The sequence below is a fragment of the Ipomoea triloba genome, chromosome 3, assembly GCF_003576645.1.
Source record: "Ipomoea triloba cultivar NCNSP0323 chromosome 3, ASM357664v1".
NCBI classification, from domain to species: Eukaryota; Viridiplantae; Streptophyta; class Magnoliopsida; order Solanales; family Convolvulaceae; genus Ipomoea; species Ipomoea triloba.
Genome location: NC_044918.1, coordinates 393,461 through 417,319, shown reverse-complemented (window position 1 = coordinate 417,319; position 23,859 = coordinate 393,461). Strand labels below are relative to the sequence as shown.

The window sequence follows — 23,859 nt, the reverse complement described above, 5'->3', positions numbered from 1 at the left end:
TGGGTTCGCAGGCACAAAAACCCTAGACAACCAACTTGGTGGATTCGATCTCTCTGTTCGTCGATTTCTGGTGTTAAGCGGTGGATTTGGCTACCAATCTAGTTCCGATCAGGTTTTGTCCTTTCCTTTCTTTTATTAAGTTCTTTAGATTTCTCTATCACAACCATAGATCGATGAAAAGTTTAAACGGTTACCAAAAAAGTGATCGGCGATCAAATTTTTTGCCTAAAAATTAGCCGAAAAGGTGCTTGAAACCTAATGACGGTTGCCGATCTTTTTTTTTTTTTTTTTTGCCTGAAAATTAGCCAAAAATTGCCTGAAACCTAATGACGGTCGCCGATCACTTTTTTGCCTGAAAATTAGCCAAAAATTGCCTGAAACCTAATGACGGTCGCCGATCACTTTTTTGCCTGAAAATTAGCCAAAAATTGCCTGAAACCTAATGACGGTCGCCGATCACTTTTTTGCCTGAAAATTAGCCAAAAATTGCCTGAAACCTAATGACGGTCGCCGATCACTTTTTTGCCTGAAAATTAGCCAAAAATTGCCTGAAACCTAATGACGGTCGCCGATCACTTTTTTGCCTGAAAATTAGCCAAAAATTGCCTGAAACCTAATGACGGTCGCCGATCACTTTTTTGCCTGAAAATTAGCCAAAAATTGCCTGAAACCTAATGACGGTCGCCGATCACTTTTTTGCCTGAAAATTAGCCAAAAATTGCCTGAAACCTAATGACGGTCGCCGATCACTTTTTTGCCTGAAAATTAGCCAAAAATTGCCTGAAACCTAATGACGGTCGCCGATCACTTTTTTGCCTGAAAATTAGCCAAAAATTGCCTGAAACCTAATGACGGTCGCCGATCACTTTTTTGCCTGAAAATTAGCCAAAAATTGCCTGAAACCTAATGACGGTCGCCGATCACTTTTTTGCCTGAAAATTAGCCAAAAATTGCCTGAAACCTAATGACGGTCGCCGATCACTTTTTTGCCTGAAAATTAGCCAAAAATTGCCTGAAACCTAATGACGGTCGCCGATCACTTTTTTGCCTGAAAATTAGCCAAAAATTGCCTGAAACCTAATGACGGTCGCCGATCACTTTTTTGCCTGAAAATTAGCCAAAAATTGCCTGAAACCTAATGACGGTCGCCGATCACTTTTTTGCCTGAAAATTAGCCAAAAATTGCCTGAAACCTAATGACGGTTGCCGATCTTTTTTTTTTTTTTTTTGCCTGAAAATTAGCCGAAAAGTTGCCTGAAACCTAATGACGGTTGTCGATCACTTTTTTTGCCTGAAAATTAGCTGAAAACTTACCTGAAACCTAATGACGGTTGCCGATAAATTTTTTTGCCTGAAAATTAGCCGAAAAGTTGTCTGAAACCTAATGACTGTTGCCGACCACTTTTTTTGCCTGAAAATTAGCCGAAAAGTTGCCTGAAACCTAATGACGGTCGCCGATCACTTTTTTGCCTGAAAATTAGTTGAAAAGTTGCCTGAAACTTAATGACGGTTGCCGATCACTTTTTTGCCTGAAAATTAGTCGAAAAGTTGCCTGAAACCTAATGACGGTTGCCGATCACTTTTTTGCCTGAAAATTAGCCAAAAATTGCCTGAAACCTAATGACACGTAATAACAGGTCATTCACTGGTTTTTGGGCTTCATTGCATAAAAAAATGTTGATGTGTGTAATTGCACGGTAAAAAAGTTTAGGGAGCTAATTGATTTTTCAGCTAAAGTTCGAAGTCATTTTTGTCCCAAGATATAAGACAATGCTACTTACCCGGGCCCAAAAACTGATGGAGTTGGGCTTTTACAAAGCCTCCCAAGACATATAAATTGATGCGGACTCGCAGTTACGCAGTCTCGGGCGGTTTCTTGTAAAGAAAGCGTAACGAACTCCTCCAATTCCCTCCCTTTCCCGCACACATGAATACCGTAGAAATACTGTAGACGTCATCCCAAAGTTTCGATCTTTTTTTTTTTTTCGTATCGTTTCCCGTTCGATCGTAACTTTGTTGCTGCAGAGCTGACAGATGCATGATGGACTCAATGGAACTCGGCGACTCGCCTCGTTCGAACTCGGAGACAACGGGCTCTGATGTCGCAATCGATCACAATGGAGTATTCACGGCTTCTGCCTCCACTGATGAAAATATGAATATGGCTATTAGCGCCGAGAAGTTAGTTAGGAGCTTCCACACAAGCACCAAGCTGCCTTCTGGCGCTCCGGCGGAGCTTCCCCGGAAGTTGAACGGTTCAGCGTGTGAGGCATGTGGGCGCCCCGAAGCCGAGGGTTGTGTGGTTGTATGTGATGGCTGTGAACGTGGATTTCATGTCGGTTGCTTGGGAATGCTGGTGGGAGAGGCCATCGAGTTGGAGGAGTGGATATGCGGGAAGTGCTCTGGTTGTGGAGTGCGGAGTAATCGGTGGAATTTGGGATGGAGGAACAAAAGGAGGCGCGTAGATACTGATTCTGTTGTGGATATAACTGGAACGCCTAGGAGTGAAGGGGAAGGTCAGGGCTGCAAGGATTCATTGCTCTTCAGGTTAGTGTTTTTTGGTGTGTAGTGGAACTGTTGTTTATATCTTTATTCTTACATAATGCACGTGGTTATATTATAAACGACCATTCATTAAAACTTTCCTGTTGTGTGCACACACTTTCTGGTGGTGCCTCTTAGACTGATGCTTTGGTCCTAACAACTTCATCTCTTTAGCCATTTTGATGTTAAATTGACACTCCAGGACTTGTATTGGAAATAAGTAGATGTATATTTGATATGCTCTTTATGATCATGAGAGATGAGTATTAATTTATTGGACAAACTTTCATAAAGATGTTTTTCCCCAATATGATGATTTTTTTGTCTGCACTTTCATACTTGAACCAAAATCCAAACTTTTTTTTTGGGACTTGCATTTGGTTTGAAATGAAGTTTTAGTTGAGTCTAAATTGGCTGTACTCATTGGATTGAGATTTGGATTTGATGAAATGATGATCAATTTGACCTGTTGGTAACATACATTCTTTCTTACATTTGAAGTTCCCTCTGATGTTTTCAATATCAGTCTTTAGTGTTTGATTCTGTTGCTTCTTTCTTTGAGATACATAATATGCTAAATATATTTCCCAATATGTTAGAAGTTTTTAGATAACTACTGGTTACATTTATTGTGATCTTAGAAAGCACATTCCAGGTGATAATCCTTTTGGTGGAAATCTATTCGGGCTACCTGTGGAAGTTACAAACTTGCAGCATTTTAATAACAGTTTTGGCTCTCAGGAAGCAACTGATACTGTAAAACTCCAGTTTGTGCCCCCAAGTTTGGGAGCTGTAGATTCCTGTTTGAAAGGCCTCAAAGGTGAAAATAATAGTACAACCATGGGATCATCAACTAAGGATCTGAGTGAGATGTATTTTCTGGCCCTTAAAGAGTACCTAAAGGAAGAACATGTACTTGTGGAAGGTTGGCATGTGGAATTTGAGCATAACTCAGCCACTAGAGAGCTATGTCCTGTTTATGTTGCTCCAGATGGGAAAAGATTAGGGTCAGTTTCAGAAGTTGCTAGTTATCTTAAATCAATCACAACTAACATGCCTACACAATGTGGAACCGGGAAATATGATGTTAGTCTAAAACTTCTCTCATGTTCATTGCTTCATATAATTCCTCTTATGGATAAACCTATTTCTCTTTTCCTATTGATGGCTTATTTAATGGGTATGTGTATATATACAGGATGGGCTTCCAATTCAGTATGGAGATTTCTTTGTACTTTCAGTTGGGGAAGTTGATGCAAGACATTCTTATCATTGTAGGAACCAGATTTGGCCTGTGGGTTATAGTTCCTGCTGGCATGATAAGGTCACAGGTTCACTTTTCATGTGCCATGTGCAGGATGGTGGTGACTCTGGACCATTGTTTAAAGTCAAAAGGAGTCCATGCTCTGCACTTCATATTCCAAATCCATTGCAAGTCCTCTATCAAGCAAAACATGGCCACTCTAATGGCCAAAATGAGAGAAGTGATGTTTTGGCCTCTCAGTCTATGGATTATGAGGATTTAAGTATTATGTCAATGCTTGCAGAACCTCCGGCGCCCTTGGAAAATGATATTTTGTCCTGTCTTGTTCATAGTTCTGATGATTATTTGGACATGCAAGGATCACATGACATGCTGACTGAGAAAAGTCCTAGTAAAAGAAACCAGAGTTTATTGTCTGATTGTTCACCTTTTGGGCATGATGCTGACATCTTTTCTGTTGAAGAGTCCTCTTCTTCTTTGGCTTGGAGAGTGATGTCCAGAAAGATCCTGAAATTATTCCGTGAAATATATACCCAGACGGGTGTTGTTAAGTTCTTCTGCAAGCACACCTTAGACAAGTCAGAATCATTTTGCTGTGATGTTACAAATGAAGGAGCTGCTGAGAAGTATGCTCCTTTAGCTCGGTTTTATGGTCTACCAACCATAGTCAACATTCCTTATATTATTCAAGCTGATATGCAGCTTGAAGTTGTGGCTCAAGAATTGCTGAAGTGGCTAGATCAAGACAGATTTGGCCTTGATGCTGAATTTGTCCAGGAAATCATAGAACAAAAGCAGGATGTTAGAGACAGTTTTGGCTATGTCCCTTTGAATCAGAGGATTTCATTCTCTTCATTTATTACTGTTGGAAATAGTCTACTTGAGGGTAGAGCTGTAGAAGTTGAAAGTGAAGATGGCAGATGCCCATCACACGGTTTAAGAAGTTCTAATAAAGTGAACACTATGACTGAGGAGCACTTGTCAGACACCCGCTCTCTTCCTCCCGGGATACCTTTTAGCACCAAGATGCCTTCCTTGCTTCTAGGTGACACAATTCAGGTGCACAGTGTTTCAGATATTTGATTTATAATCATTTAGTTCAGTTATAGTAATATCTATCTAATGTATATCATTGGAAGCTTGTGTGATCCCTTTCTTTTGTTGTATTTTAGGTGTTGCAGTTCTTTTGGCGTTTCCATGAAGTGTTAGATCTAAAAAAACTGCTTACATTTGAAGATATTGAGGAAGAACTTATGAATCCACGGTGTCATGGAGTGGATCTTCTTGAGAAGGTTGGTGGGGAAATCCATGAAAAGCCATTTGTAATCCCAAACAATACTGATGGTGCCAAAATGCACATTTCAAGTTACAAATCTGGTCCAGAAGTAGATTTAGAAAATCTGCATGCATTTGTCCAAATGGAAAGAAAATCTATGGAGGAAGCTTCTCCAATGAAACTGGAGTTTATTAATTCTAGCAAATGCTCTGGCTCTGCCTTGACTAAGGCTATTATCTCTACGTTGCATGTTTTACTAAGTGAACTTCAGACAAAAGTTGCAGTAGTTGGTAACCTGAACTTTGATATTGGTGATTCTAGAAAACGTGGGAGAAAGAAGGATTTCGACTATGTGTCTATTGCCAAAAGAAACACACTATCTATGCTTCCTTATAATGAACTGACATGGCCAGAATTGGCTCGGAGATATGCTTTAGCTCTCTTATCAATGAATGGTTACTTCGAATCAACAGAAATTACCACTCATGATAATAGTGCACAAGTTATTCGCTGCTTACAGGGTGATGGTGGTGCATTATGTGGCTCTTTGACTGGTGTAGCAGGAATAGAAGTAGATGCATCGGTAAGAATGCTTGAAGTTATTTTATGTTATATACATAAACATATTCCTCTAATGGGTGAGTTTGTGTAGATGTTTCTCCCGGATTCGTATGGTGCTGAAACCTTACACACGAGGTTCAACTTTATATATTTAGTTGCCTGACTGAGGTTTCTTTTTCTCTTCTTTATTGTTTAGTTGCTAGCAGAGGCTAAAAAGAGAATTTTTGGCTCATTGGATGGAGATGAGAGGGATAATCTAGCTGTAGATGATGAAGACTCCGACAGGAAAAGCTTGGATGAGTCTGTCACGGTAAGTGAAAGTATTCCAGATTGGATTCAAGTCCTTGAGCCTGTCAGAAAGCTCCCCACAAATGTAGGTGCAAGAATAAAGAAGTGCATCTATAATGCACTGGAGAGAAGTCCACCAGAATGGGCTAGGAAGATCTTAGAGCACTCCATCAGCAAGGAAGTGTACAAGGGCAATGCCTCTGGGCCTACAAAGGTAGTAATTTAACTTTTACTTGCTAGGATGAAGAAGTGGATTTACTTTATTGGTACTGTGATTATATCACTTTATTCCTTTTTGCCTTTAATTTTTAAAGCTTAGCTGCTCTTTTATGCTTTCCAATTCTTTCTCTTTCATGTCAACATGGTGCATGTGATATATATGGATCATACTTAATACTGTTTAATTAGCTATAAGCTGTATGGAGGTCCATGAATTTGTGCCAAAGGGAAAAATAATGTTTTGATTATGATTAGCAACAAGTATCATTTCACAGACACACAGAGCTGGATGCTTTAGTTGTATGTTTTGTTCATGCATCTTGCTAATGACTTGAAATTCTCACTGTTTTCTTTTCTGGAAACAGAGAGCTGTTCTGTCTGTTCTAGCTCAAGCACAAGATGAAAATGTTCCACACAAGCCTGTTAATGAAAAAAAGAAAAAGAAGTTCATATCAATCTCCAGCATACTTATGAAGCAGTGTAGACTTGTTCTCCGTCACGCAATAGCTGCTGATCACAGAAAGGTTTTCTGCAATTTGCTCGGCAAGAGGACAATGAACTTCAACAGTGATGGTGGTATTATAGGGACTCCAGGCATGGCTCCTCGTCCTCTTGATTTTAGAACAATTGATCAGAGATTGGCAGTCAATGCCTATGGTGGAGTACACAAGGCTTTCTATGAGGATGCATGTGAGGTATGTTTGCAAAGATTGGATATTGTTTTTCTGCTTAGATTTAATTTCTTCACTGCCAGATTCCTTTGTTGGATTTAATTTGTCTTTACATTTCATTTTTCCATCTCTGATTTTATAATGATTTTGAATGGTAACTGTTTCCAATTAGAAATGTTTTCTACAATTGCCTGCATTGCTGATTCCACCTTAATGAGGCAGTTGAACTTCTTTTCTTATTTAGGACTTTTATACAGGAACTTGTGAAGAATATTGATAAAGATTAGGAGATTTTTTAAATCTATACCAGGAAACTGATGGCATGTTGTTTTAAGCTGCTATAATATACATATAGAATACTTATATAATCTTGTGATTGGATCCTTGTTTCCGATAATTACTAACTTATTCGCTACCAATTTACTTTTAAACTAACGTTTCTGCCATTTCCAGGTATGGAGCAATGTGTTTATTGCTTTTAAACATCAACCAGATTTGCTTCAGTTAGCAGAGAGCTTAGCAAATAATTTTAAATCTTTGTATGACAAGAAAGTAAGTACTCTATTTCTTGCATATGTATTTTCTTTTCTCTATCATTGATTCATTTCTCAAGTTCATTTTGCTTTACAGCCTAACAAAATGAAATAATATTTTCACTGAAAATTTTCTGTATTTGCTCTTTGTAGATAATGGTTTGGGAGAAAATGATCTAACTGTAGCTGTCATTTTGTTAGATAAAGTTCAATTTAGAATAACCTATATATTCATTTTTCATGATTGTAATTTGACGCAGGTTGCAACTCTATCCCAGAAGTTGGTAAAATGTCGCAAATTAAATTCTGTGGATGCTAGTTTACAGAAGGAGATAGAGAATATTCTCACTTGCAGCGAAATTCCAAAAGCCCCATGGGAAGATGGCGTTTGTAAAGTATGTGGTATTGACAATGATGATAAGAGTGTTCTATTGTGTGATGCTTGTGATGCAGAGTATCATACTTACTGCTTGAATCCCCCGCTTGCTCGGATTCCTAGTGGAAATTGGTATTGCCCTTCATGTGTTACAAATAAGCAAATGGTTTCAGATGCATACACTGAAACAGCAGTTGTCTGCCCACAGAAGAAAAAAGATCACAGCAAATTAACCCTTGCCTACATAGAAGCGGTGGCACATCTGGCAACTGTACTGGAAATAAAGGAGTATTGGGAGTTTAGTGTTGCTGAGGTAGGCCTCTTATTTCTTCAACTTACCTTGAACTTAGTTGTTAACTGTTTGGATAGTTTGAGACTTTGAGCAAGATTCAAAAACTTAATTCAATTCTATGATTGTTTTTTTTTTGTCAACTTAATTATCTTATCAATTATTTGTTATATGTTTCTGCATTCTCTGAGCCCCTTTCCTAATTGCTTGCAGAGAACTAACCTGCTTAAGTTCCTTTGTGATGAGCTTTTGAACTCAGCCCTCCTTCATGGGCACCTAGAACAATCTGCGGAAGACTCTGTTGAGTTGCAACAGAAATGGCGTTCTCTTTTGAAGGAATTGAAAGTGTTGAAGTTAAGAGAAAATTTTCTAGCTAGAAAAGCTGATGATGGCTCTCTTACAGTTGGTGAGCATGATGTTGAAGTGCAAGAATCTAATGAGACGGTTACAGGTAATGAAAAATGTAGTGGATATCTGCACACTACTAGCCATAGTGGAAACCATATCAGCGTTTCGAATGATGATGTGCCTTCATCTGGGGATGGTCAGAAATGTGTTGATCCAAATGCATTCTTCAAACATTTGCCAGCTGATTGCTTAGAGAATAGTGATTCGGTTGACTGCCAATCTTTTGAACCTATGGATGCTGATGATGCAGAAGGTGTTTCTCCAATCGCTGGTGATGTTCAGCTAACTGAGAGTTCTTTTGTTAATACTACTTCCTCCTTTGGCCAAAATATGGATTTGCTTTCATGTGAAGAAACAAAAGGCCTGAAAGGAGAGGCCACCTATGAAGATAACTTTGAAAAGCACACTGGACGAAATATGAATATTCGTAATTCTGAGGGCGTAGATGGACATCATGCTTCAGTAGACAAGGCTGCCACCGATCTTAATGCTCATTTGTTCACCACAAGCACGGGCACTGCGCAAGCTTTTAATCTCAGTCTCAAGTCTGTGAGAGGTGAGATTTTACTCATGCAAAACTCCATTACCAGTTTACAGAAACAATTGCAGAAAGTGTCTTTGCGCAGTGAGTTTCTAGGCTTTGATTCTGCTGGAAGATTGTATTGGGTTGTATCAATGTCAGATGATAAACCTTGCGTAATTGTAAATGAGAATGTGGAACTGCATCAGGGAGAGAAAATAACTAGTGGTTCAAATGCTTCTTCACCTCCTTTCTGGTGCAAGGCTTATGACGGCAACTCAGTTCAGTCTTCTTGGATTTCTTATGGATCTGACTCTGAAATTGAATTGGTTTTAGAGTTTCTGAAAGACGATGATCCACTGGAAACACAATTGAAACAGTCCATTTTGCATTGGCAGAAACAAAGATATAATCTTCCTCAATTGTCTGAGTTAAGTTTGCCCCATGAAGTCTTAGATGCTAATCTTGCAACTAGAGCTACCAGCCTATTGGAGGCGAAGTGCGGTTCTTCCATTGAGGCAGAAGCCACAGAATTCTTCAAGAAGCAGGAAAAAGGAGGCATTGCATTTGTAAGAGATGGAATAATCTACAGATGCAAATGCTTAGAACCGATCTTCTCATTTGAACGCCATTACAAGTATTGCCAGCAAACCTTGTCTGCTCCTCGGGAGCTTCGCTTTCACGGGCAGGATACGTGCAAACGGCGTGAGAAGCCGGTTGAGGTTGATAATATTTCCAAACAGAAAGGTATGGCTAAACCAACATCTAAGGATGAATACAAATGTGAAGTTGGGAGTGTTGATCAAACTGATGGATTAGAGTGCCCATTTAATCTGGAAGATATCTGCTCCAAGTTTGTAATTAAAGAGACCATGAAGGAAGAGGCAGAAAAGATAGGTCTTCTAGGCTCCTCCAATGGACTTCCAACTTTTGTTCCATCCCTTCCTCCTTATCTAACTGATCCTGCTTCAATGCTATTACAAGTTCAAGACAATACTTCCTCCCTTGATCACAATGCAGCAGATACACTCACCTCTTCTTCAAAGCAAGCACCGAAGCCTACTGTGCACGATGCTTCTCAAAATCTCCCAACAACAAATGCTTTGGAAGAGCGTGACACATTGAAACATGATAACTGCTTGGAACATCCTCTCGTGTCACAGTCTGCTTTAAAGCCTCTGGTAGGCGAAGCTTCTTGTATCTTGAGGCGGCTGAAAATTAATTTACTGGACATGGATGCTGCACTTCCTGAACAAGCTCTGAGGCCATCCATGTCACAGATAGAAAGGAGATTGGCCTGGCGTGCATTCCTTAAATCTGCTGAGACAATATATCAGGTCAGTATAATAACACTATCGAGTTGTGTTGTATTTCTGCCACATTCTCAAATCTGCACTGCACACTCTGGTTTCCCATTGTGCAACCTTTTTTTCTCATGGACATTGAAATACAAGAATTATCTTTATTCTCCAGATTTTGCCCCTTGATTATGTTCAATTCATTAACTAATATCTGTGAATGTAACAAATTTGCATGATTCATCAGATGGTTCAGGCACTGATTGTGTTTGAAGAAATGCTGAAATCGGATTACCTAAGCAATACATGGGGGTACTGGTCATCAATCTCAGGAGCTGCCAAGATCTGTACCTTATCTTCTCTTGCTCTGCGTATCTACTCCTTGGATGCAGCCATCAAATATGAAGAAGAGGTGGCTATAGAAAAGACTAAAGTAGGCAGGAAAGTAAGCAAGAAAGCTTCTTCCAGTTTTGCTCAATGAAGAAGAAGAAGAAGGTGATCAGAATGCTTGCTTTCTTCAAGCTTAGATTTTGTCTCCTCCACAGAAACATACTTTTTCTTTCTGTTCACTCCTGCACCAGCTTCATACTTCTTTTCCTCCCTTTTCTGGAAGGACTGATAAGAATGCTAACAGGATAATACATACTCTTAAGACAGAAATTTTTCTCCTTTTCTTCATATTCTTATTTCATGCATTCCTTTCATTTGTTAAAATTACTATAAAACAATTTTCAGCAACAACTGATTTTTAAGAAAGAGAAAACACATGTTGCATATTATCCGTTTAGTATGCATGTGCATGCTACGTGCACACTAGGTGGAAGTAGATTCTCTAATTAAAATGGCGATTCATTTTGCTTGAAACTTGATAAATCAAAGTAGCAAATGTTTGTTGATTTCGGCTATTTTCTTAATTTTGTTCGTTTCAATTACTTTCTTTTTTAGATGTTCTCTATCCTTTTAAGTTTAATACCTATAGGATTTTTGTTGGAATTCTTATGTGAAAAAATTATACATTTACTAAAAGAAAATTTTTATTTTCTATTTTCTTATATATAAAAAAAATTAAGAAAACGGATTTATAAAGACGAAAATAGAAAATGAAAAATTGAGAATGTAAAAGATATCTTATCCTGAGCGTGAACGTGAGGTTGACCTGAATTCCAAGGCCTCTCTTATCCTAAATCCTAATATCCTCTCTACTATTCTTTCCATATTATTGTCTCTTCAATTGGATTTTTTCCATTGTTTTTTCTAGAAGCTCCTCTCATTCCCAATTCAATGGCTGCCTTCATTTCATGCCACCATAACTATTCATCCTCACTAGCACCTCCCACTTTCAAATCCACAAAGCGTAATCCAATTTTCAGCTACATCCGTTCTGCTCCTTCTAAGCTATATGCTCGGCATTTGCCTCCACTTTGTTCTTCGCAGATTTCACCTCCTCCATTTCGGCTCACAGATCATAATCAGGCAAGTTCGCTTTTGTATTTCTGTTATGAAGATTTTTTCTTCGCTTCCTTGTGTGATAATTAATTATTAAGTAGTTGAAGTTTGGAATTTCTTGCTGCTTGGTATATATAATGCATACGAATGGATCTATGGTGATGATGGAAATCTTGTAATGGATACAGAAAGACGAGCTATTTTCATCATTGAAGAAGTGCGCGATTTCTGTTATGCTAGCTGTTGGCTTGTTAAGTGGAATGCCGGGGCAAGCCAATGCCAATGCGAGCAATCCAGCATTGCCAGATGTGTCGGTGTTGATCTCTGGACCTCCGATTAAGGATCCGGGGGCATTGTTGAGATATGCATTACCTATTGACAACAAGGCTATAAGAGAGGTTCAAAAGCCTCTTGAAGACATTTCCGAGAGTCTCAAGCTTGCTGGTGTCAAGGCCATTGATTCTGCAGAAAGAGTAATTATATGATTATATCCCATTCTGTTCAGTTTACATTTCTTCTGTGTAGTTTTAGAATATTGAATATTGATGGGGATTTTCCTGTTTGTCATGAGCTGTAGAATGTAAGACAGGCATCCCGGGCCCTCAAGCAGGGGAAGGCTGCTGTTATCTCAGGGTTGGCCAAGTCAAAGGTTGAGCATGGGACTGAATTGCTTAACAAACTCGAAGCTGGGTTGGATGAGTTTCAACAAATTCTTGAGGATAAGAACCGGGATGCAGTTGCACCTAAACAGAAGGAGTTGCTTAACTATGTTGGAGGGTAAGTGTAGAAAGAGGTCAATTCATTATCTAGTATTTATTGATTCAAGTGCCTTGGTAACATCTGCGTCTCTATGCTTTTCACAATTCATAAGCAAAGCTAAGCTAAACAATCATGGATGACTCATTCTATGAATTCTGTTGCATGACCAACATTTGCTTAGGACTTAGGTCATAGAGGCCCTCTATAGCATAACAAAAAAAATCAAGGATTGTCTTTCCCGCATTGTAGAGCTGTTTGCTCATACCATGCTTCACAACTCTCGGATCAACTTATGTGATGAGCTTTTGTTGTTACAAGGAACCTTAAGCTTGAGGGAGTGACGCTGCTTTTGTTTGTGTTAACCACATATTGTGTTACTGATTAAGATAGAGTAGAGGACACCTCGGCAAAACTAATCTTCCTAAAATATGCCATTCTCATTGACTGCAGCTGAGATCTTCCTGGCGCATTGGATTTCTGCAGTGTTGAAGAAGATATGGTGGATGGCTTCCCATATGAGGTGCCCGAAGAGTACCAAAGTATGCCTTTGCTGAAGGGAAGAGCAACAGTTGACATGAAGGTCAAAGTGAAGGACAACCCCAATCTTGATGAATGTGTTTTTCGTATTGTTCTAGATGGCTATAATGCTCCAGTTACTGCTGGAAATTTTGTGGATTTGGTTGAAAGGCATTTCTATGATGGCATGGAGATTCAAAGAGGTATAACGAGTAACACAATATTAGATGCCTTCTTTTATCCTTAATTGGAAATCACTAATTAGTTACACTGGATTGTCTGTAGCCGATGGCTTTGTGGTACAAACTGGCGATCCTGAAGGTCCTGCAGAAGGTTTTATTGACCCCAGTTCAGAGAAAACACGGACTGTACCTCTTGAAATTATGGTGGATGGGGAGAAAGCACCAGTTTATGGAGACACCTTAGAAGTAAGTTTGTGGTTTTATGACTTGATTTACTTGTAGAAATGTGATATTTGATATTGACTTGTGTGCCTTTCTAGGAGCTTGGTCTATTTAAGGCCCAAACGAGGCTTCCATTTAATGCTTTTGGGACAATGGCCATGGCTAGAGATGTGAGTTATCAATTGTCTCAACTATCGCAACATGTAGCAAGCATCTCTATCGTTTTTTTTTTCCTGATGCTCAAATCTTTTGACTCTGATGAAAACAGGAATTTGAGAATAATTCTGGCTCGAGTCAGGTATTTTGGCTATTGAAAGAAAGTGAACTAACTCCTAGCAATGCCAATATATTGGATGGTCGCTATGCGGTGTTTGGCTACGTGACAGAAAATGAGGACTTGCTGGCAGATCTCAAGGTGGGAGATGTTATTGAATCTGTGCAAGTAGTATCTGGGTTGGACAATCTTGTCAACCCAACCTATAAGATTGTTGGTTAAGAGTAATATTGAAATTGGACTAGGGGTGTTATATGACAAGTTTGAAACAAGTTATTTGTCTTTTATATTAAGCCATTTCATTCTCTTGTTATGTGTATGTAAGATTACTTTTCAGCGGAGTGAAGAACAATTATAGAGATCAGTACTACTGAGCACCCAATTCTTTCTTTACTTTGCTGCCATCTATCTATGTAGTAAATGAGGTTCTCATTTCATGTCCAAAATAAAGAGCCAAACCGCTCTAGCAGTACCAAATTTCTAATCGTTTCAAGCCTTGCCCCTTCAATTTTACAAAATTCAATTCAAAAGCTCAAGACAAGCCTTTTCACACACACATATATATAAACATATATGCATCTTAGCAAAACTATATACCTGCCTGATTTATAAACACAGCACAGGGCGTGGAGATGGGTAGGGGTGACTATACTACATTGTCTAGAAGCGATGGGTAGGGGTGACTATACTACATTGTCTAGAAGGCGACACTTTTTTTTCTCGGGTGTGGGATGAACTTGTGCTTTGATTCCGTAGGTCTTCAGCTGGAAATTCTCAAATGCCTCGGAAACAACTCCGACCTACAAAATGTTGCAGTAATGCAAGTATTCTTCAGAACAAGCTAGTGCAAAGAAATTACATAAAGAAATGCAATGAGATATTCCTGTACACACCAGTTCTGGCTTTTTGGAGTACACTCGCACTATCATATCCTGATATGATGACGGCAGTAAGTGGCTGATTCGATCATCTGGTATTGAGAACTTCTCCTCACTTTCATAGTCCTGAATATATATAATCAAAGCAGTTGTGAAGAAGAATGCAAGGGAGCAAGTATAAGATTGGAAATTCTAAAAGGAAAGTTCTCAGACATCCGCATACCTTGAAAAAGTTGATGCTGGGCAGCAAACACATGCAAAGAAAAGTAAAATGAAATTATACAAAAAAGAACAATGGCATATTATAGCATTCAAGTATGATCATGAGAGGATAAAGTAAAAAACAGATTCACCATTTAGTTTTCACTAACCTTTCAAGTGGATTGTGTTTTCCCCGGGTCAAATCTATCCTCACATTGCTCACAACAACATCATCCTCGTCAAGTTTCTTCCCACCACCTACCTGAAAGAGCAATACAACAAATTCTTAAAATACTTCCTGTAGGAAATCAAACTAGTCAATTAGAGAAGCTGTTAATTTCCTACAATTACTGTATGTATTTGAGAAGTTAATGTCCTAGAATCTTGACTGATTTCCTAGGTAAAATATTTTCTATAGTTGATTATGATTTTGTACCATAATTACCTAGAGTAGTCCTATTTTATAGGGAGTAAGAGTTAATTTAGGATCTTCTTCCCTATCCTCATGGATATATATATGTACTCCTTTGTAGTCAATAATATGATCAGAAATTCTCACAAATATCTTAGCAACACTTCCTGCAGGCAACCAATAAATGAAATGTGCATTTAGTACCTGGGAACAAATGATATCTTTTGCAGTGACATCTTTGAAATGTTCCATTTTGTCTTTGGGAACAGCATATTCATTACAAAACTGTCATATTGAAGAATCAAGACTGGTTAAACTTCAACTTTGGGAAATGGGAATAGGATTTGAGGTTACATTATTAATATCACAAACTCTATTGAAATGGAAATACTACTAGTCTACTACTCATATATATAAGCTTAACTAATCAAAAGACCAATGATCTGAAGCTAAATTACCTGGTACAAATTCCTCCTTCGAATGCGACTGATCAATTCCCTAGATTCCTTTAACTCCGGGTCTGGAGCTGTCTCAATGGTTTTTATTATCGAGTCATCTAACTATATCCATGTGTGAAGAAAAGTAAGATTACCAATGGCATAAGTCGAATTTAAACCATAAATAAAGAGCTCACCAACCTTCCAATATTCAGAAGGATCCTGTATATAAGATGAAATATGCAAATAACCATTTGCTTTGACTAGTGCTTCTACAACCATAAGCTCTATTGCCTGAATATTTGTGGCAACAAACAATTAGGATGCCTTGAAACATCACTCTTAAATGCAGGTTTAAAAAGAAAATCAACAATTTGGATTTATTGTTCCATGAAAAAACGAATAACTACTCTCCATACCTTCACTTTGGCATGAGTATAAACAGTTCTATACAGATCGGCTCGGGTTGCAAATAACTTGTGGACGGTTAAATCTGGAAGTTAATGGAGTATGCAAAAATAAGAATGATAATCAAACACACTACTACACACTAGTTTTTTGTTGAAACAGTTACTAACAATCTTTGGCACGATAGCATATTTCATCTCCCAGCACTCTCATTGTCTCCATCAACCTGAAATGATGAAGAAAGAAAAACATAAGTCATACTTTTCCTTCTTTCACAGACCTATCTATAAGAAGATATTAAAAGACCTTTGAAACTGGAAATTGCATCCTAGACCACATGCTCGGCTGTCACGAACAATGTAGTCAAACCTGAAAGCCAAACAGATATCTTACGAATCACATGCCAACAATCAAAACAAGTGACTGAAGTAAAAGAGAAAATAAACAGAGTATGAAGACCAATCTAGTTTTCAATGTTGACTCACTTGTCAACATCAATTCCATTTCTGCCATTTGCTACAATATCATACAAAAACAGTTTCTCTCTGGAGGTCTACATAGAAGAACAAGAATGAAATCAAGCATACTTGGAGCATTCATTTCAAAATAAAATATTGATCAAATCTAAATGCAAAATGAAAAAGAAAAAAAAGCATTCATTTTTCCTATATAAGGTAGGGGCAGATAACATACTTTCGGCAAAGCATATTTGGAACTGGCAAGTATGAATTCCTGTCAAATAAGATTGCAGTTAATAGAACAAAAGGAACAAATTGAATCTCAAAATTGATATACTAGTATATTGCAAATTATAAGGAGCAAATTGAAGTCAAAACATTTATCATACCTTAACTCTTTTTATGGTTTCAGAGTCAATATCAATATGGTGCTCATCAACAATGTGATCTATCATCCTCGTTGACATTCCTTCATGACACCTATAATGAGTATAGCACAAGATAAGATGCCATTGTTATGCACAGACCATAATATTAGATGACTATCATTATTTGTGGAAGAACTTTCAAATCATTCCGTAAACTTTCATTTCATGTAGAAACTTATGTCTTCATGAAAAGGACAGGTAAGGAAAATATAAATTTTCAGGAGAAATGCAATGAGAAGCAGAAAAACTGGCATGAAGGCAGCTACATGTACTTTAAAAGCCACATCCTTCTTTTTGTCAAAATGAAGAAAACTAAGAGACTCATCATAAATAAATAAATGGATAAAGAACAAAAAGAAATGCAAGCAGCAAGCTTACAAATTCCCAGTACATATTTACTGTGCATGGCTATCACTTCAATATTATTATAAAAAGAAAGGGGGGCTTCCTTCCAATGAGACAAATTAAAGATGCCTCAATCATACAGGAACAGACAATATCCTCCAAGCCTCAACCTCAAGGAGTTGGGGATTCTATAAAACAGAGAAGAATATCTATTTGCACATTTTCTATAAAGGGCATCACCCTAATAACAATGCAACAAAAATCCCTCTTCAATGATTAAAAAAAAAAAGTCTTCCACAAGTGATTCTTCTTTGAAATGCATGATCAGAAAGAAATCTATGCTCCAATAGGAATGTACCTCTACCATGCAACATTTGCAACTCAAGAGGTGGGTTACACCTTGAATATTAGAAATGGAAATTAAAGGTATGGTTTCAAATTTAAATTGTAGCTGTATGACCAAGGACATGGAAATAATGCAAAACATTAGTGGCAAGAGCATATTCCATTCTGCACAAACATAGAAGTTATTAAAAGTAAATATACTCAAAATATGAGAATATATGAGTGCAACTGAAGGAATTACCACTCTGAGCCACTAGTAACCATAGGAAGAAACTCCCGCTCAAACAAATGACTAAAAGGCCCATGGCCTATATCATGCAGGAGACCTAGTTAATGTAATAATATTAGAAAGAAAGCATCAGTAATGCTAGAAATATATGAACATGATCCATATAGAAGCATGGGCCATAGAGAGTCACTTGCCTGCAAGTTTCACTGTTTTTACATCAAAATCATCGATGTCAAGCTCCAATCCCTATAAAAGAATGAGTTATAGCAGAACCATTGTACTCTAAATGAATGAATATCTTTTTTTTTTTGGATGACAAGGGAACAATAAATGAATATCTTGATTTCATACTTGGTGGCTTTTAAGCTTATGAATAGCTTCACCAGCTAGCCAATAAACTCCAAGGGAGTGTTCAAATCTTGAATGCACTGCTCCTGGATAAACCATGTTTGCCAAACCTAGGAGGTTGACAGAAACATTATATCAGTAAATAGGTCATGCATTAGGTAGCAGACAACAAAATGCTAGACATAATTCTTTTAAGCCAATGCTAAGTCCAATGATAGAACTTGCATACAAGGAATCTAAAGTTCACAAGAGTCAAACTTCTGCTTGAACCACTGGAAACTGAAACAAGAAATTTAAAGATGCAACCTTAAACAAAATGTTCATTCAATCATAGAAGATATCCAAAAATCCCGGAAGTCCAGCAATAGTATCCAACCATAAAAATACCAATAACAGTTGCCAACAGAGCACGAGTAACAGAAGATCATAAATTTACCTAGTTGTTTAAGATCGCGGAGCCTGAAAGGAAAAAAAAATTAAAATCCATCATTACTGGGATATGACACAGATAGAGAGAGAGAGAGAGGAGGAGGGGCGGGGGGAGCATTAAATATAATCCCATCCCTGCAGAAAGATCTTAGTGAGGTTATTAGTGTATACGACAAAGAACTTGCCTCTGGAATTGCTCTGTATCAACGAACTTCAAAAGGAGCTGTCAGAAGATTAACTGTTAATACTCAATATTAACTATTGTAATTGAATAGAGAAGTACTAGTAATAGTAGTAATGACATGCATATCGGCAAACTGACAGAAGCTAATGATGAAAAATTATAGAATTAAATAAAATCAGGTTTCATAAACAATAAACAGTACAACTCCAAGTTCCTTGCTATAACCAAGTCCAGCATCTAGAATTGATGCTGATGCACAACAAAAGGTTAACCTGACTACCTGAGACCACGGAAAAATAGCTGTCTTCCTGAGTGATACTTCATGCATTCATGAGAGGTGAATTCAAAATAATTGTAGAAAATATCACAAGTCTGTAATTCAAATTCCATGCATGGCAAAATGCTATAATATTTAAGTTCAATTTTTCTACTATAGTCTTTCAATCATTGACTATCTTTGATGGCAGAAATTTAACAATCATTATCATCACTAATCACTATTGACTATTCTCAGTTATTCCATAGTTCTGGAATAGCGGTCAACCAGCCTAATTCACACAAGTCAAAAATACCAGTATCCCCAAAAGTTGTATGAAACAGAAATACTGGCTCTATTTCCGCGCCAGTTCATTCGAGCACGAACAATAGTTGAAAGGTTAACCATGTAGAGAGCAAGATTTAGTTACCGGATCAATATATATGTTGCCATGAACGTTATCATGGATTTGTTTCGAATATCGCAGATCTCGGGAAGGGGTGAAGTTGTAAGTCGGAAGGAAAGTGAAATCGTCGTTGCAGAAGGCTCCCATCCTCTTACTGCTGACACTACGGTCCTCCAAACCTACACACAAGTGCACAACCGTATAAAGCACGTACAGTCACATACACATAAGTAAAATAGCACCAAAAATCCGAACAAATAGGTGCGGAATGAAATTGAACGGCGGAAATGGCGGAATTATAGGGGGAGAAGGCGTAGCCTACCGTCTGCGACGCCGGAGAGAGGGAGAGGGAAGTGTTAACCTGCCGGAAAATGGGAATGATCGTGGAGCAGTGCCAGTACAGTTGTAGACTGTAGCAGGCTTAAAATAGTGCGGCAAAACGTGTCCGGTTTATTGGGAGAATGAGATTAGGAATTTGTGCAGAAGCAAAAGATACTGCCTGCTCTGCTGGCACAGTTCCGGATATGGCCGTTAATGGCGGAGCACGCTGTTTGTGATGGACCTGCCTTTCAGGATTAATGAACATGGGCCTCAGTCCATCTTTTGGGGCTTTTATAAATTTCAGCCCGGCCCAAAAGTTACGAAGCTCCTTTTTTTTTTGGAAAATACGAAGCTCCTTTCTTCATATCATACTCCGTATAAATTATAAAGAAGAAGGGATAAATTGCAGGATAAACGTCGACCACATGTAACACCATGGGGGTGGTGACGGCACAGTCTTCTTCTCTTCGACCACTCCAACTCCATACTCGCAGCATCACCTGCAATTCCTTCTTCCCGCGGCGGCTCTACAGATTGCGGGGGATTGCTAGGCCTTCAACAGGCTCCAATGCCGTCGCCTTCCAGGTTAAGGCGTACATGGACGAGAGCAACTCCATTTCCGGCTTTGCTAACAAAGTTATCGGTTCACTCCCGGTGATCGGACTCCTTGCCAGAATCGCCAGCAACGAGGGAGGCGTCGGCGGCGATATAATCGATTTTGCTGAGTTCAGAAGGAGAGTAGGAAACAAGTGTTCCGTTAATGATTCCAGAGCTTTCTATGATTTTCAAGATCGGAGAGGCCGGGTAAATCCTCTTTTTCCTTCACCTGATCGCCAATTTGATAAATTCCATCTTATGAATAGTACTCTAAGCCCTAATTCCTTTTTGTACGGTAGTCAGGGGATCCTCTTTACGTGTTATTATGCTGCTGGCTAGCGGCAGTCGGTGCCGGACTGCTGAAATCCGAGGAGATTCTAGAGGGAGTTGCAAGGCTTCGAATATCAAACGATATTGAGCTGGAAGAGCAAAATTTCATGGCGATGATGAACGAAGCCAGAGAGGTTAGTAGAAGTTTATACATTCCCTATCTGATTCAATTCACTAAAATACTAAAGCAGCATTACATTGGATGAACCACTTTCAGAAGCGGGCGAAACTGAGAGCTCCGGCGCCGAGCATACCTATGGAAATCCGAGCCGAGAAAGCTCTGGACGCGGTTTATGTCTGTTGCTACGGCGATGATCCTATGGAAGAAGAAGATCAACGGCTGCTGTGTATCCTGCTCGGAGCTGTTTTTCCTACAGTGAACAAGGCAGAGATTGGCCGTATTGTGAAAGAGAAGGCGAAGCGAATCGCAGACGGGACGGACGAACTCCAATTCCCAATGCCTAAGCCACTATCAAAAGAAGCTGTGCAGGCGCAGTTGAAGGATTTGGAATTTCTTAAGCAACAACGACAGACATAACAAGCTATGATACCAGGAAAATGTAACAGAGATCTATGCAACACAGAATACAATCTTCTTTCTTCATTTATTCATTACGAAATAGACAAACACAACTGGTTTTGGTAGCAAAACCTAAACTCCTTAAAATGATCGATTTATTACACTTGTTGCTAGATAGACACTCGATCAATACTCCAAGCACATACAATGCTGGGAAGTAGAAGCCATTTATCTGTACTGGCTTGCCAGTTTTCCATCCTTGACAATGTAGTTTTGTGCAGGAAACTCTTCGCCCTTAAAGTACTTGTCTAGCATGTCCTTAACTCCAGCAGCATAGCGCAACTGCAAGTTGCATACAAGTGTTAAATAAGGCTAAGAAGATTGCAATAAGTTGCATCAAAAGCTAATAATGAAGATTGCAGATTTGATACCTGTCCGTCAATGGTAGTTCCAGAAATGTGAGGGGTCATTGCTTGGTTTGGCATATATCTCCATGGGTGATCCTTGGGAGCTGGCTGTGGGTTCCAAACATCACCACTGTAACCTATGGTGTACAAAAAACATTGGATTAACCAATGTGGCCCAACTAAAGAGCAGCTATTTGGTCTAGTCCAGCCAAGTTGGTTAGACTGTTAACTTAATAACCATAATGTTACAAGTTTCACTTTCAGAGAGTGACTTGTTAGTTTAAGCTGATCAGCTATGGGCAACTTAAGTAGATGGGTTTTATGGGTTTACTCCGGGCACACCCAATAAGCTAGTTTGCTATTACATAAACTTTGAGTTAGTGAGTTACCAGCAATGTGGCCACTAGAACAGGCATCAACAACTGCTTGAGTGTCCATGATTGCTCCACGGGCGTTGTTCACTATAAGAACTCCCTTCTTCATCTTTGCAATTCGATGTTGGTCGAACATACCTCTAAATCACAAACTAAAGTGTGATACACACCATACTTGAGATCAGGTTTGTAAAAGTATGAGACAAATTAGAGTTACCTGGTTTTATCAGTGAGAGGCATGTTGATGACAACTACATCACATTTTGACAGCATGGCGTCAAGATCTTCCTCAAATTTCGCACCTATTTCCTTCTCCAACTCCGGCTCCATCTTGAGGCGATCATGATACAACAGATTACAGTTAAACGGTTTCAGCCTCTGCAGCAGAAGCCGTCCAATACGGCCTGCACCAACTGTTCCAACGGTTTTCCCTTCCAGATCATAAGCTCTATGTGCAATACGCGCAACATCCCACTCCCCGTTGATGACCTGCTGGTGTGCCGGAACGAAATTCCGGACAAGGATTAGGATGCGCATCAGTTCATCCTCTGCAACTGAAACAACGTTGCTCCCGGTGACCTCCGCCACCGTTAATCCGGCGGCGGCAGCCGCATTGAGATCTATATGATCTGAACCAATTCCGGCAGTCAGTAACAGCTGCAAATTCTTTGCCTTCTTGATCCTTTCCGCCGTAACGTAGGCCGGATGAAAGGGAGTGCTTATCAACACATGGAGATCAGGAATGTGCTTCTCAAGCTCTGAAAATGGAGAAACCATCATCATCTTCATAAGTCATTATTATTATTTTTGTTATCGCTGTACAAACCCGTAGCCACTATTTAAGAGTACACGGATAGTAACGCTAATCACAAAAGGAAAAGTCAATAAGTTGCTCTCAGTAGTGTTATTAGTGAGACAACTGTTAGATGACAAACTTGAGGCAATTTATATCATGGACAAGTCTAATATACAGAATTTGACTTTATAAAATACAGAATTGATGTTCATAAGATACAGAATTCAGGTTCATTATATACATACACATAAGCACTGTATAATGAGCATGAATTAAACACTTAACATAATACACATAATTCATGTTCATAATGCACATAATTCATATTCATTATATTGTGTTTATATGTATGTATATTATGAACATACATTCTGTACTTTATAAAATCAAATTTTATTTATTATATCAGAGTACACACTGCACTATGGAACTGATCCACGATATAAGGATTGACAACTTGGTGGGTGGGGTTGCCCTATTATTATTCTTACTAAAGCATATGTATGTAAACACAAAGATATATAATCATTTGCATACCACAATCTGGTCCCTCTTTGTCAGGAGTAACGATGTACTGATGCCCCTTTGATTCCAGCCATTCACGGATACCCAAAGCATTCTCGGCGCAGCCCACGAATTTGGGATTCAGGGAAGCATATTCATTGGCTTTATAGAACACACCAACAATCTTTTTGCTCCCTGGAGAAGCCTGTTCGTACCCAAGAAATATCATGCATGACTACACATAAGGCATAAGCGCAGCAAATGCAAATTGCACTACTGTTTTAAGGCAAGAAACCACGAAAAAATAGCCCAAAAAAAGAGGGGAAAAAAAAGAATGGATTTTTAAGGGATCAAAGATAAGAAGCTTACATGAAGTTGTCTGGTGAAAACCGAGGAGTTGCCGTGGGATGTAAAAGCCCGAATTGCAGATTCAGTTGCACGCCTCATAGCCATATCTCTGCCTCTTTTTCTTTAGACGTTTCTCACTCGCTTACTACGTTGCGACTTGAGACCGTGAACCGTGGCGCTGCAGATATTTATAGCAATCGCTGCAGGCAAAGTTTAATTTTTCATTCATGTGTTTGGCGGGCTTTAATCACA

General features: G+C 38.8%; 6 protein-coding genes across 6 annotated transcripts; 4 read left to right on the top strand and 2 right to left on the bottom strand.

Moving 5' to 3' along the window:
- Window positions 1–2,050: 2,050 nt before the first annotated feature.
- Window positions 2,051–3,488, top strand: LOC116011979 (methyl-CpG-binding domain-containing protein 9-like). Its single transcript, XM_031251432.1, has 3 exons — window positions 2,051–2,547; window positions 3,186–3,416; window positions 3,470–3,488. The coding sequence occupies exons 1-3, from the start codon at window positions 2,051–2,053 to the stop codon at window positions 3,486–3,488; spliced, it is 747 nt and encodes a 248-aa protein (XP_031107292.1).
- Window positions 3,489–3,886: 398 nt separating this feature from the next.
- LOC116011976 (methyl-CpG-binding domain-containing protein 9-like) lies at window positions 3,887–10,907 on the top strand. The gene is made up of 9 exons (XM_031251425.1): window positions 3,887–4,867; window positions 4,981–5,667; window positions 5,842–6,147; window positions 6,518–6,847; window positions 7,277–7,375; window positions 7,510–7,515; window positions 7,617–8,045; window positions 8,235–10,286; window positions 10,495–10,907. Exons 1-9 carry the CDS (start codon window positions 3,887–3,889, stop codon window positions 10,726–10,728), a joined length of 5,124 nt encoding a protein of 1,707 aa, XP_031107285.1. The 3' UTR covers window positions 10,729–10,907.
- A 516-nt stretch (window positions 10,908–11,423) lies between these two features.
- LOC116012742 (peptidyl-prolyl cis-trans isomerase CYP38, chloroplastic-like) lies at window positions 11,424–14,039 on the top strand. Its single transcript, XM_031252393.1, has 7 exons — window positions 11,424–11,720; window positions 11,882–12,166; window positions 12,271–12,470; window positions 12,936–13,171; window positions 13,254–13,396; window positions 13,471–13,542; window positions 13,641–14,039. The coding sequence occupies exons 1-7, from the start codon at window positions 11,529–11,531 to the stop codon at window positions 13,866–13,868; spliced, it is 1,356 nt and encodes a 451-aa protein (XP_031108253.1). The 5' UTR covers window positions 11,424–11,528; the 3' UTR covers window positions 13,869–14,039.
- A 17-nt stretch (window positions 14,040–14,056) lies between these two features.
- On the bottom strand, window positions 14,057–19,929 carry LOC116012740 (deoxynucleoside triphosphate triphosphohydrolase SAMHD1 homolog). The gene is made up of 20 exons (XM_031252392.1): window positions 19,733–19,929; window positions 19,435–19,589; window positions 18,750–18,787; window positions 18,572–18,594; window positions 18,139–18,245; window positions 17,982–18,033; window positions 17,800–17,884; window positions 16,830–16,920; window positions 16,676–16,714; window positions 16,468–16,535; window positions 16,289–16,351; window positions 16,153–16,208; window positions 15,994–16,067; window positions 15,776–15,868; window positions 15,596–15,697; window positions 15,342–15,422; window positions 14,896–14,987; window positions 14,748–14,763; window positions 14,540–14,650; window positions 14,057–14,446 (listed from the first exon to the last, which is right to left on the bottom strand). Exons 2-20 carry the CDS (start codon window positions 19,555–19,557, stop codon window positions 14,330–14,332), a joined length of 1,431 nt encoding a protein of 476 aa, XP_031108252.1. The 5' UTR covers window positions 19,558–19,589; window positions 19,733–19,929; the 3' UTR covers window positions 14,057–14,329.
- A 195-nt stretch (window positions 19,930–20,124) lies between these two features.
- On the top strand, window positions 20,125–21,309 carry LOC116013833 (photosystem I assembly factor PSA3, chloroplastic). Its single transcript, XM_031253778.1, has 3 exons — window positions 20,125–20,535; window positions 20,628–20,792; window positions 20,876–21,309. The coding sequence occupies exons 1-3, from the start codon at window positions 20,167–20,169 to the stop codon at window positions 21,194–21,196; spliced, it is 855 nt and encodes a 284-aa protein (XP_031109638.1). The 5' UTR covers window positions 20,125–20,166; the 3' UTR covers window positions 21,197–21,309.
- Window positions 21,235–23,859, bottom strand: LOC116013832 (formate dehydrogenase, mitochondrial). Its single transcript, XM_031253777.1, has 6 exons — window positions 23,629–23,859; window positions 23,293–23,464; window positions 22,177–22,717; window positions 21,975–22,099; window positions 21,610–21,722; window positions 21,235–21,520 (listed from the first exon to the last, which is right to left on the bottom strand). Exons 1-6 carry the CDS (start codon window positions 23,710–23,712, stop codon window positions 21,407–21,409), a joined length of 1,149 nt encoding a protein of 382 aa, XP_031109637.1. The 5' UTR covers window positions 23,713–23,859; the 3' UTR covers window positions 21,235–21,406.